Source organism: Callorhinus ursinus, unplaced genomic scaffold, assembly GCF_003265705.2.
Source record: "Callorhinus ursinus isolate GAN/ISIS: 27379988/994484 unplaced genomic scaffold, GSC_fseal_2.0 scaffold14, whole genome shotgun sequence".
Taxonomy (NCBI): Eukaryota; Metazoa; Chordata; class Mammalia; order Carnivora; family Otariidae; genus Callorhinus; species Callorhinus ursinus.
In genome coordinates this window covers 35863481-35875905 of record NW_027397076.1, presented here as the reverse complement: position 1 = coordinate 35875905, position 12425 = coordinate 35863481, and the positions used below count along the sequence as shown (strand labels likewise).

General features: G+C 44.1%; 2 protein-coding genes across 5 annotated transcripts in view; one reads left to right on the top strand and one right to left on the bottom strand.

Annotated features, from left to right (window-relative positions):
* The window catches only part of SLC35E3 (solute carrier family 35 member E3), a 26840-nt gene extending 16475 nt beyond the window's left edge, over window positions 1-10365 (top strand). Inside the window, exons 4-6 of one of the 4 annotated variants that reach the window (XR_012380724.1) lie at window positions 6647-6761; window positions 8216-8761; window positions 9367-10365. The gene's annotated coding sequence lies outside the window, so the exon portion shown is untranslated. Of the gene's footprint in view, window positions 1-6646; window positions 6762-8026; window positions 8762-9366 lie in introns of all 4 variants that reach the window. The other 3 variants (XR_012380723.1, XR_012380722.1, XR_012380725.1) reach the window with 3 other exon arrangements.
* LOC141374143 (uncharacterized) overlaps window positions 118-12425 on the bottom strand; it is a 26016-nt gene continuing 13708 nt past the window's right edge. The window contains exons 3-4 of the mRNA XM_073900883.1: window positions 6549-6808; window positions 118-1022 (exon numbers count right to left, since the gene is read on the bottom strand). Coding sequence (XP_073756984.1) covers window positions 6698-6808 — 111 coding nt within the window. The 3' untranslated portion in view covers window positions 118-1022; window positions 6549-6697. The remainder of the gene's footprint in view (window positions 1023-6548; window positions 6809-12425) is intronic.

The window sequence follows — 12425 nt, the reverse complement described above, 5'->3', positions numbered from 1 at the left end:
CAAATAAATAAATAAAATCTTTAAAAAATAAAAGCAACAGCATTCATCGGGCATTCCACATTGACTCCATCAGTAAATAGTTGTTAGGTGAATGAACGTACAGAATGGCCAAAGGTGAAAGTTGATTAAAAGAATGGAGACCAATTTTATTAGATATATTCTGTTTTGCATTTCTATTTCCAAACTTGAACTGGGTTATACTTGCTAAGCTCAGGAATATAATGATAATTTCATTCACTCGGCAGAAGTTTACTGATCATATGTGCCAGACATTCTACGAGGCACTGTGCCAAAACAGCCCCGTATGCCCTATGATCTTAAACCTCTATCTAGTAGAAAAGATAGACATTAATTAAATAAAAACAAAGTGAGTTTATGATGACAATTTCAGGTAAATGCTACAAACATAATTCTCTAGAGCATATAACGAGAATCTGGCCCAGAATTAGCTGTCAGTGAAGGTGTCCATGAAGAAAAGATGACTGAGCTGAGCTCTGATGGAATTATGGAAGTTAGATAAGTAAAGGGAGGGGGTCGCATTCTGGTGAAAAGGAATAGCACATGCAAAGGCCCGTTGGTTGGAGGAATTATGATGAGTGGAACTGCTAACAGGACGGAATAGAGAGGCTACATTTCAGGGAGGGGAGGTATGGTGCGGCATGAGAGGAAAGGAAGGCTGTCCTCGGACCATAGAACACCTTGCAGGCATGTTAGGAATCGAGTATGAGCAAGAGGGAGTGTTCTGAGTGTTGTCGCAGCCAACCCCTTTGTGTTGAAACTAATGAAGGAGAACCAGAGGGATGCTAGGAGACCATCTGGGAGACATTGTACTGAGATATGATAGCTTGGAGGGCCGGTGGCAGTGGCGAGATGATAAACGTGGACAGATCCAGGAGAATTTAGTAGATGGCATCAACCCGGCTGGAGGTGGATTGGAAATGGAGGGCATGGGAGGAGGTGAAGTCAGGAATCACACTGGTTCCTGGGTCTGGTTGGTGTCGCTGAGAGAGAATGGTGCCATTCTGTGAGATAAGAAACACAAGATGAGATGCGGCATGGGAAGGAGGAAGATGATGAGTTAATACATAGCCATCTTGATTTTGAGGCATCTTTGAGACATCCAGTTAAAAAATGTTAATCAAATAATCAGATACACAGGTCTAGAAGTCAGGAAATGTTTTAGTTGGGAGTGGAGATAGTACGTGGGGAGTTTACGGGGTGTGACCGATATGGATGAAAACACAGATCAGGATGGACTTGCCTAGGAGGCCCGTATAAAACAAGACCACCATTTGCAGCCGAGCCTTGAGGAATACATACCGGCATACACCGGTGGAGGAATATAGTTCTGAGAAGGAAGAAAAAGAAGTAGGAGGAAGCCGAGGGTAAGATAATGGGAGGGAGGGTGGACAGAGGTGACAGCACTGCTGAGAGGTTAAGGTAGATGTGTACAGAAAAATAACCATTGCGTTTGCTGGCAATTCACTGTTGACCTTAGTAAGGCTGTTTCCGCGGAGTGATGGTAGAAAATACAGATGAGAGAGGGCCAAGTCCGCGTGTGAGGAGATAGGGGAATCCTCGAGTAGCGACAATTCCGTTGCTATTGCAGCATGCAATATTGAGTGCTGGTTGACATGAGCAGGGGGCTTTTTGTGTGTGAGTCTACGACTGACCATAATGGTAATTTATTATAAGTAAAATTGTAAAGCGCCAAATACCCTGTGTACCCCTGCAAGTAGTGCACACACTTCTTTTTGTAGCAGGGATGATCTGTTGTCCTGAAAAGGAGTTTCCTTTTTCGCTCCTGAAGGTATTTTTGAAATATGGGTTGCTATTAATAAGATCAACAGTTACTTTTACCAACTGCCAGCATGCTTTGGAAAAAAAAGTTCGCAAGCCCACTAAGGGATGATCAGTTATGCATTCCTGGTTTCTATTACTGCAAGATAACCCTGCCAAGAAAAAGACCAGTCTCAGTCTGGAGCTAGCGTGGCACAGTGGAACAGGTGAGCCTGGACATCAGGATCGTGGCTTCGGGTCCAGACTCCGCCATTACATAGACAGCCTTTGACTGTGGGCTATCTTGCTTGACTCTTGGTTCTCCGTTTCTTCATCTACAAAATGACGGCTTAGATCCAGATGATTTCCAAGGGACTCTTCATCTCCAAAATCCCCTGGTTCTGCTTTTTCAGATTGAAATTTCAACTTCTCATTTGCTTATGTTGAGAACAGATTTGATTAAACGAGAAAGGTTTTGTTTGACCCTTGTAAGAACTCTTCTTGTTCATGTGCATTTTTTTTTACTGGTGGATTGTTTTTAGAGAGTATATGCAAGGTGTGCCTGGTGGCTCAGTCGGTTAAGTGGCTGCCTTCGGCTCAGGTCATGATCCCAGGGTCCTGGGATCGAGCCCTGCGTCGGGCTCCCTGCTCAACAGGAAGCCTGCTTCTCCCTCTCCCTCTGCCTGCCCCTCTGCCTACTTGTGCTCCCTCTCTCTGTCAAATAAATAAAATCTTAAAAAAAAAGTATATGCAAAACATTAAATGTAATTTATTTTCATATTTGTTATGTTAGAGGACATATCATTTCCTTTGATTTATCAAAATTGCTTCACACTTCATATGAAGTCCTTAGGAGGTAAATTATTGCCAACTCAGCAAATTATTTATGGCTGTTTGAGGGATTTTTTTGTATATGCAGTTTTTAATTTGGAAAACAGCACATCACCCAAACCATAGAAATTCACATTTTTCTATTTAATTAAAAATCTCATAAATACTATGTACTCCACAAGAACAAGCCTGCTTATTTATTTAACCAGCCAGGATTATGCCCTCTTTTTTTTTTTTTTTTTAAGGACTTTATTTTTTAGAGCAGCTTTAGGTTCATATGCATTTCTAAATGTTGAATTTTTATTACCCATAAAAATTCTTTTTTGTTTTGTTACTTTCTTTTTTTCTGAGAGAGAGAGAGCAGGGGTTGGGGAGGAGCAGAGGGAGAGGGAGAAAGAGAATCTTAAGCAGGTTCCATTCCCAGCATGAAGCCTGAATTTGGGGCTCGATCTCATGACCCTGAGATCATGATCTGAGCCGAAATCAAGAGTCAGACATTTAAATGACTGAGCCACCCAGGTGCCCCAAAATTATTTTCTTTTACAGTCAAATGATGTGTATCAAACAAATGTTTTCAATTTCCATTTCCTGTTTGTTCTTACACTCCCCAAAGTCAGTCTCCGGTGTTCTCAATTCTCCTTCTCTCAATTTAAAATTAGTGGTGGCGGTTTGGTACAGGAGAGTGATGGGGAGAGGTCTTTCCAGGAGATAGGAGGCTCAGAATCGATTAGTCCGTTGAGATTTGGGGTCTCCAAAACTGGGATTTACTACGGGAACGATGAGACTCTCCAGGTCCTTCTCTGCCTGGAGTGTAGAAGAAAGACTAACCTCTTTGGACTAGAGTTCTTAGAGAGTCATGGAGTGGCTCGCTGACCATATTTGCCAGAATTAGAATGTTTTATACAATTTAACAAAAAGTTATGCAGGGGAAAAAAAAAAGACAAAAAATGCTGTGGAAACACGGTTGGTTTCCTAACCAAACACCCATTCCCATTCTTTGCTTCTACTCCAGAGGCTAGAAATGCTAAATTTTCTTTTCACCATGATGCCACATAGTTAGGGATAGTCGTGTAAGATCTTGCCAGTGAAATGTGATTGGAGATCGCTGAGGATTTCTGGGGAATGTTTTGCTTTCCTGCTAAAAGGGGCGGATGTGGCACGCACTGCCTTTTCCTGCCTTGAATGTAGCTGTGGATGTCTAGACTTGTACTAACTGGTGGAGGAGAGGTGAAGAGAACCTGATCCGAAAGTGCTGAGCTGCTAAAACAAGGCCATTAGGTACCTGTTTCCAGGCTTCTTGCTCTAGATGAAAAGTAAACCCTTATTAGTTTAAGCCGCTTTTAATTGCTACTTGCTGCTGAAGGTATAACAATGAGAATCTGAGGGTGAAAAAGGGCAGGTATGGAAGACTTGCTCTGTTAGACTTTAAAACCCAGGAAGAAACAGGTGAATGTAGTTGGTTAAAGACAAAACTAGAGTAGTTGCTAGCCTGACCCCGGCCATCTCTGCAGTCCATAGAGCACCAAACCCCAGGGGCCAGGTGGATGGGAGGGGAGAAATTGTTTGGTGGACATGGGGACACACAGATGGAGTCCATACCTGAAGCTGTTGGTGCCTTGGGGTGAGTGAACCAGTTCTAACAGGAACAAACTTTCCAGTTAGGTGGGACGTGGTCTACCTGGCCCTCCACTGTCCTCTTTTTGCTCCTCCATTTTGATCATCCCTCATTACCCAGTACTCCCCTTGCCCCAGCCCCAGCCTTATACTCAGTAACTACCTCATTCCCAGTATTTCCCCCAATTCTTCAAGTTGAGTTGGTAGATCAAGAAAGCACTCTCACCAATGACTTAAAGGTTATGCCTCCGTCTTGGAAGGTTCTACAGATACTCTATAAGAGGACCAAGGAAAAACTTTCTAGTAATGCTCCAAGACCTCCATAAAATCACAGGAGGATGCAGTTTCACTAGAGGGCTTCCCACTGCCCACACACATAGGACTGTGGATATTAGTGAGAGCCTGCGTGCTGGGAAGAAATGAAGTGATTGTCATGGAAAACTCTTCAGCCAAACACAGGACCATTTTTCTGAAATAAAGAATATGAGGATATCCAGTGCCTGCACTCAAATAGCATTCCTCACAGGGATGTCAAGCCTGTGAATCTCTCTTCCCTCTGAAAAGCTCAGTGCTGTTCTGAATTTTGCCGAGGAGACTATGGGCTACAACTTTTGTCCTCTCCTCCCCCAACACTGCACTGTGTGGCCCCACGGAAATATGACAGGGCCTGTCATCATGGGTACTCAAATGTCATCATGTTTGTCTCCATTCTAACCCAAACTTGGCCTTACCCTCTTTCCTGGTGGAAGATTCAAGTAGAGCTGTCTAAATTTCCCCTACTCTAAGGGGTCAGAGAAATCCAAGGAAGTCAAGATGCTCATCTGGAACCTGCTAGAAATGTTCGCTCAAAGAATGGCCGTTGCAGAGTTTACGAACTATGGGATTACGCACCTGATAACAGTTCTCTGGACTAGTGCCACTTAAGGTATGGACCAGTGTCAGTCCATGAACAGTTTCTTACCTGTTCAAACAAAGTACAGAAATTGAGAGTAAGTGTTGCAAAACTTGATTAGCACTTTGATATTACCATGACAGCCAGCCATTTGACTTTGTATTTTATAAAAGTATCAGTCTGCAGTGGATTGAAAGTAAAAAACTGGTTTCCAAACAGTTGGAGGATTGCTTCTCCCCATCTGGGGAGAAAGTGCCAGAGTTTTGGCCACAAAGTGATTTGATTATGAGGAGCTTTGTGGTTCACTCAGACTGGCCTCTTGGTTACGTGGCTTAAAATGGGTCTTATGTTAGGGCCTTTGAATTCCCAGATCTCTCCGGCCCCCTAGAGCCGGGGAGTTTAGTGGAGGGACAAGAAGACCGTGGGGCAATAAGGTTGGGGCCTCTCATCTCTAACTCATTTATCTGATGGCCTACTCAACATCTCCACTAGGAGGTCTAAGAGATCTCTCAGACTGAACTGCTCTTCCTCGACCCCAAACACCTTCGTCCACAACACTATCTTAGCATTTGCTCAGATGAAAAGTCTTGAAGTTGTTATTGACATTTCTCTCTTTCTCACCTTCTTACCCGCCCTGGCAGCCCGGTTGGCTCTGCCTTCCAAACAGCCAGAATCCAACCTCTTCTGCCCCATCTCCACTGCTACTGTGATGGTCTCCTCAAGGATCTCCCCACTTTGACCTGAAACGTCCACAGTTCACCGTGCAGCAGCTAGATTGGCCTGCCCTGTCATGCCTCTGCTTGAAGTCGCATAATGGCACCCCGCCGTACTGCGAGTCAAATCCTCCCAGCAGCCTCAGGCCGCGCAGTACAGGAGCTCTTTTCTCACCCTCGCCCGCCTCCGCTGCCTCTGCCACCAGGACTTCATGCTGTCGCGGCACACTCCAGCCACACTCCCACCTCGGGGGGTTTGCTCAGGCTCTTCGGGGAAAGCTCTTTCCCATTGTCCGTGTGGCTAGCGCTCTCTCCATTCTAGAGTGCCCTCAAAACCTCACATTTTCAGTGAGGCTCATCCCGATCTTATTACTGCAGCGTACCTCACCTTCTCCCCGGCCCTCTGAAATCTCCTGCCCCTGCCCCACTTTTTCTTTATTCCATAGAACGTGTATCTTTATATTGTACCATTTTCATGTGCTCATACATTGTTTACTCTCGCCCCCTGCCACCAGGATGTAAGCTTCACAGAGATAGGGATCTGTTTTACCGACTGCCACGAATAGAGCCAGGCACTTAATAAATGCATCTCCTTATAGCAGCTCTTACTAATTCCCTTGAAGAATCCCCCAGAACCTCACTGTCGCCTTAGAGAAGGGAAAGCAGAGGGAGAGTGGGAGGAATAAGAGAGCTGTTGGTAAAATTCAGGGCTGAATTGCCTACTAAAAACTGCGAGAGCGTCTCGTGCCCCAGCATTGCCCTCCTTGTCTCCCCGTCTTTCATTCTGTCTTTCTTCCTTCCATTCTGGATGCGCCAGAAACAGGTGGCACGTGAAGGATCGGAACCTATCCACTGACAGATGTAGATTTCAAGGTGCAGTTATTGGACCCGGTGACCTTGTGGCTTCACGGAGGCTCTGGATGGCAGTACAGGTAGGACGAGAAGGTGTAGGACCACAGTCTTTGTCCAAGACGCGTGCCTGGATCCAGAAAGGATGTAAGCAAGCACCACATGAGAAGGAGAACGGCTCAGGGGCGGGGAATTGATGAAGCTGTTGGCGGAACTTCTCAGGAAAGTTAAAAGAATAAAAAAATAAATGTGATTAATAAATAAATATGGGTTGCCACTAAGCATAAAGGGCGTGAGCAAGGGAGACGTTTTGGGCCACTTCTTTGGCCCCAGTTTCTATCTTTTAAGTTTATTTTTTAAGTAATCTCTACACTCAGTGTGGGGCTCAAACTCAAGACCCTGAGATCAAGAGTCACATGTTTTCTTCTGGCTGAGCCAGTCAGGCGCCCCAAATTTCTGTCATTTCTAATATTATTCCTAAGGCAGGACATCTGGGTTATCCTAGATGAGTTACTCTTTTTCTTTACATTAGTTCTAAATTGTGTTTTAAAACCTTCTCAATGTGCAATTTCTAAAGTCACACTTCTTGTTAAAAATTTCCAAGTTTCTATATGCTCTTCTGACAGCTTTGCTTATTTTTGGGTTGGAGAACTTTTTCCATCAGACCTAAGATTGAAGGAATGCAGTATGCTGCCCTCAGCCTCTGAAAAGGAGGCTTGTCTTCTCCAGCATTTACGTCTTCAAGCACTGGTTCAGAGGGAACAGACCCAGACTCTGGGCCAACACGGAATAGAATGCACAGTCAGGACACAGGGGGGAGAAAGCCGGGAAGCCTTGTTTAAACTGTGGTTGTGGCGAAAATCTTTGGGGGAAGAGAAATTCAAGAGGAGTTTGTTAAGAGCATTATTTTAAAAGTATAAGATTTGTGACTGCAATATATAAACTTAAGTGACTTTGGGAATGAACGATGTATATGGCACAAGGGTGAAAAGTGAACCATCATTCTCATTGTAAACCTGACAGAGTATTTGTAATCAGGGGTATCTATGATACCGTCGCTTGCCAATTAATTCTGAATGTTCTCATGGTGAAAATTCTCTGGACGAGCAAGGATTCTCTATAAAAGGAAAAAAGCAAGATCCTTAAAGTATCAGTATAAGTCGAATCTCCTTTTGCTGAAAAAAAAAAGATTATGGTTCCAGTTATAGAGAATCGTTTCTCCATTTTGGCTTAGAGCCGTTAACCACTCTGCTTTGCTAATAATCAACAATAGTGGTTCGCAGAGATGTTACTTTAATTAATGCGTTTCCTAAACGGTTTCCTTTTGACCTCTTTTTTCTCCTCCTAGCCCCTTGCTTCAAATATGAAGCAAATCTCCATCCTGACCTCAACTCTTTATTCTCTTAGAAGCTTCCAGAGAGCAGAAAACGTGTCTGTTGCCAGTGGGTAAAATAGTGCTGGTCACCTATTAGACGCGATCAGCCCTAAGTGGTCAGCTCTCAAAACCGCATCTTTCCTTCTGTGCTCCTGCCTATAGTTCGTCACTGTTCTTTCAGGAAACAATGGCGTCCCATGAAAACTGCAGTTCACACCTCGACGAGGGGAGAGCTCTTCCTTGAGGTCCCCGCGTGCATACGTCAGGGCCCGGCCCCAGTGCTCTGTGTACTTTGTATCACCCAGGCTCCTGAAAAGTCCTGTATTCAAGGGTCCAGACTACATAATATGAATCATTGTGACTGTTCTTCAAGGACTTTGTTAAGCGACTCTTAAGTGAAACTGGCTTTTGTTGTTTCATGCGAGGGCATGGTGGTGAAGAATAATGCGGTGACGGCCGGTACAGCCGGTGCCACGAGTTTGGCCCACCCTTGTCTTCGCACCGTCAGTTGGTCCACACATGTCAGTGCAAAGCCAATCAAGTCTTAGTATTATTATGAAGAGTTTTACCCTCACAAGACCCTGGCAAGAGGTTCGCTCGAAGCTTGGTGACTCACTGCCCTAGGCTTTCGGGATGTCATGGCCGCTGCCCCTGTGGAGCTTGCGTTCCAGTGACGGAAGACGCCCAACAAGGGGAGAAGTAAACAAGGTGATTTCAGAGCGTGATCAATTCCGTGAAGAGAATAAATACAGGGAACAGGACAGACAGTAGCTAAGGATGGAGGAGGGGCTGCTTTGGAAGAGGCCTCTCTGAAGAGATGATCTCTGACCCAAGAACTCAAGGGTGGAAGAGGGTCTGCCATGCCGAAGACTGGGGAAGAGGTTTCTGGAGAGGTGATATAGCAAGGGCCAAAGCCCCAAGGCAGGAAATAGCTTGGCATTTAAGGAAGAGGGGCCCTTGGGTGGTGCAGTTAAGCATCCGACTCTTGGTTTCACTTCAGGTCATGATCTCAGAGTCTTGAGATCAAGTCCCATGTTGGGCTCTGAGCTCAGCAGGGAATCAGCTGAAGTTTCTCTCTCCCTCCCTGTGCTTCCACTCTCTCTCTTTCTCTCTCTAAAATAAGTAAATAAATCTTAAAAAAAAAAAAAGGCAAGACAAGAAAGAGATTAGTCTGTTCTGGATAATGGCAGTATTTTTTATGACCCCTGTGGTTCCTTCAAGGGGGATTCCATATTCTTATCATTAAAAATTATAATAGTATATGTACTAACTTGTTTAATCCTTCTAACAATCTTGTTATCCCCATTTTACAGATGAGGAAACCGAGGCATGCTGAGACTAGGAAAGTGGTGACAGAGCTAGAACACCAGGAGGTTTGGCCACAGAACCTCTAATCTTTAGAGCCTCTTCTTGAGAAGACAATCACTCAATAGAGAAAAACTTCCTTGTTAGTGCATAAAAAAGCTTTTCTTTCTTTCTTCCTCTTTCTTTTCTTTCTTTCTTTTTTTTTTTCTTTTTGGTATATAATGTATAGAATTTATCCCTCCTACTTGGGGTCTGGAGAACCAGAAGCTGTCAGAGCCACTGACACATCACATCTGTCACTTGAGGAAAGAACAGTAGCTCAATGGAAAGGAGTTTCTCTGAATAATTCCCCTGAAAAGTTTCTCTCTCAACTTGAGCAGTCACAGATGCATTGAGTCTTTATGAAGCTTTTGTCTTATTCTAAACGAGATATAAAGAGCAATGAGCTGTGAAGCCGAATGATCCACTCTGACAGGTTCTCTATCTCTGCGACCCAGGTTGGTTGGAGGGATTTGTCTAACTTCTGCATGGTCCTGTCAGGAGGTCACAAAAGTCAAATGCCCTACTGTCAAACCTATGCAGATTCCCTCTCTAGGAGGGAAGGGAAGGGGACCTCACTGTCAGCTTGGGTAGGAAAGGACAGCCTTACCCCAAACAAGGGCAGTGAGACCACCCATGTCACATTCTTGAGATGTTTGCGCTCACCCAGCAGCATCTCTTTAATCTTTATGGAATCTTCTCTGCTTTGCTTCATCTCAGCCCACCCCCCTACCCCCCCAACTCCCCTCAGCTCCAATCCACAGGCATTGGGTGAAGCTGCAAACCTAACTCAAAAAGTCAGATTTAGGGGCGCCTGGGTGGCTCAGTCGTTAAGCGTCTGCCTTCGGCTCAGGTCTGGTCCCGGGGTCCTGGGATCTAGCCCCGCATCAGGCTCCCTGCTCTGCGGGAAGCCTGCTTCTCCCTCTCCCACTCCCCCTGCTTGTGTTCCCTCTCTCGCTGTGTCTCTCTCTGTCAAATAAATAAAATCTTAAAAAAAAAAAAAGATTTACTCCCTGGTTATAGGCACTCTGTCATCTGGCCTGCAACAGAACCACATTCCTTACTGGGAGACCAACCCCAGTCCACCAGGCTTTTGTTGTCTACATCTCAGCCCTAATAGTAGACTCTGGCTTCTGTTCACCAAGGATCCTGCTCGGAGCTTCTGGAAATTACGTGGTTAAATCGAGGCCTGGACCTGTGTCAGGAACTCTCTCCTGGCAATAAAATAAACACAGAATATGCTGATCAATTTTCTACCTCTGACTTTTGTAACACGTAACAGACTATAAGCTTCACAAGGGTAGAGTCTTGTCTGTTTCTGCTCATCTTTGTACCCCCAACACTGGCACAATGCCTGGCACACTGTGTGTGTTCAGTGATGATCTGTTGAATGATTGAATGATTACATGAGTGGTTTAATTGGACACATGGAAATAGACAAGTGAGTGTAGCGAGAAATGTATTCATTCACTTGGTCTTTCCTTCATGGTTCCACAAATATGTATTGAGCACTGACTATGACAGACATGCTGTTAGATGCTAAGAATACAAAATCCCTGGTGAAGCAATCTAACCAAGGGGACTTTCCCAACGACGTAGTCTCAAAGAAATAGTCCTTTATTCAATTGGCAGCATGAGTTAAGAGTCTTCTGCATGTAGTACTCTGTACTAACCCAGAAAAATGGAAGTAAATGGAAGACATTTCCTTTCATCACAGAGCCTTCAATCTAAAGGCCAGAGAACATGGCCGTATGCAAAATACTAAAAGGTTATGCAATGACACATATAGGAACAAGAATTTTCTTGTTAATAGATCACCTATTGTACCAAATGTACTGCAGCCTTATGAGTAATTGAGCGATTTTTAGTTTTGGTGTCTCCGTCAGAGTTTCCATCTGGCTGTAAAGCTGTCCCCACCCTCTGCTTGTGGAACTCCCCTTCATGCAGATCTCAGGAAGTCTGTATCTACTTCTCTGTCCAGATGCCCCTATTAGTCTCTCTTTTAAGAACCCAGTTCTCTTCCTTCTAAAGCTTCATCCCAATTTGCAATTAGATATTTGTTTGTAGTCTTTCTCTTTTACCACACTGCAAGCTCCCAAAACGCAAGGACTTTTTATTTTTTAATACTTTTTATTTTTTTAAGATTTTATTTATTTATTTGAGAGAGCAAGAGCAAGGGGAGGGGCAGAGGGACCAGGAGAGGGAGAGGCAGGCTCCCCACTGAGCAGGGAGCCCAACATGGGGCTCAGTGCCAGGACCCTGGGATCATGACCTGAGCCGAAGGCAGACTCTTAACGGACTGAGCCACCCAGGCGCCCCAGGACTTTTTATTTTGATCAGATGATCTTTCAAATGCCTTGCATTGTGCCAATACATATTTGTTAAATATATGAATTAAGGATCACAGCCAAATTCCTGCTTAAAATATTTGGTACCTAGCAGATAGGATTGCAGTGATAATTGAAGAAGCTCATGACTTGATTGGTCACAGGATTTCTCTCTTTATGTTGAGCTAAATGACTGTTTTCACCCATGCTGGGCAACATTCTGGTCTAGATTCTAGTTTACTTTTTTTTTTAACTTTATTTTTATTTATTTTTTTAAGATTTTATTTATTTATTTATTTGAGAGAGAGAGAGAATGAGAGAGAGAGAGAGCACATGAGAGGGGGGAGGGTCAGAGGGAGAAGTAGACTCCCTGCTGAGCAGGGAGCCCGATGTGGGACTCGATCCAGGGACTCCAGGATCATGACCTGAGCTAAAGGCAGTCGCTTAACCAACTGAGCCACCCAGGTGCCCTTTTAACTTTATTTTTAATCATGATAAAGACTCTACCTTTTAAAAAACCGGCACTTAAATTTCAAGTGATTTATTTGCACAATTTATATAATATTGTTTTTACTGAAATTTTAGAAATACATGTTTTAAGCAGCCGCTGATTTAGAAAAAACATATCAGAAATCAAGTAAATTGGTACTCTGGTAAATATGTATCCATTAATCTATCTTTTGTTTTCACTCGCTTTTATT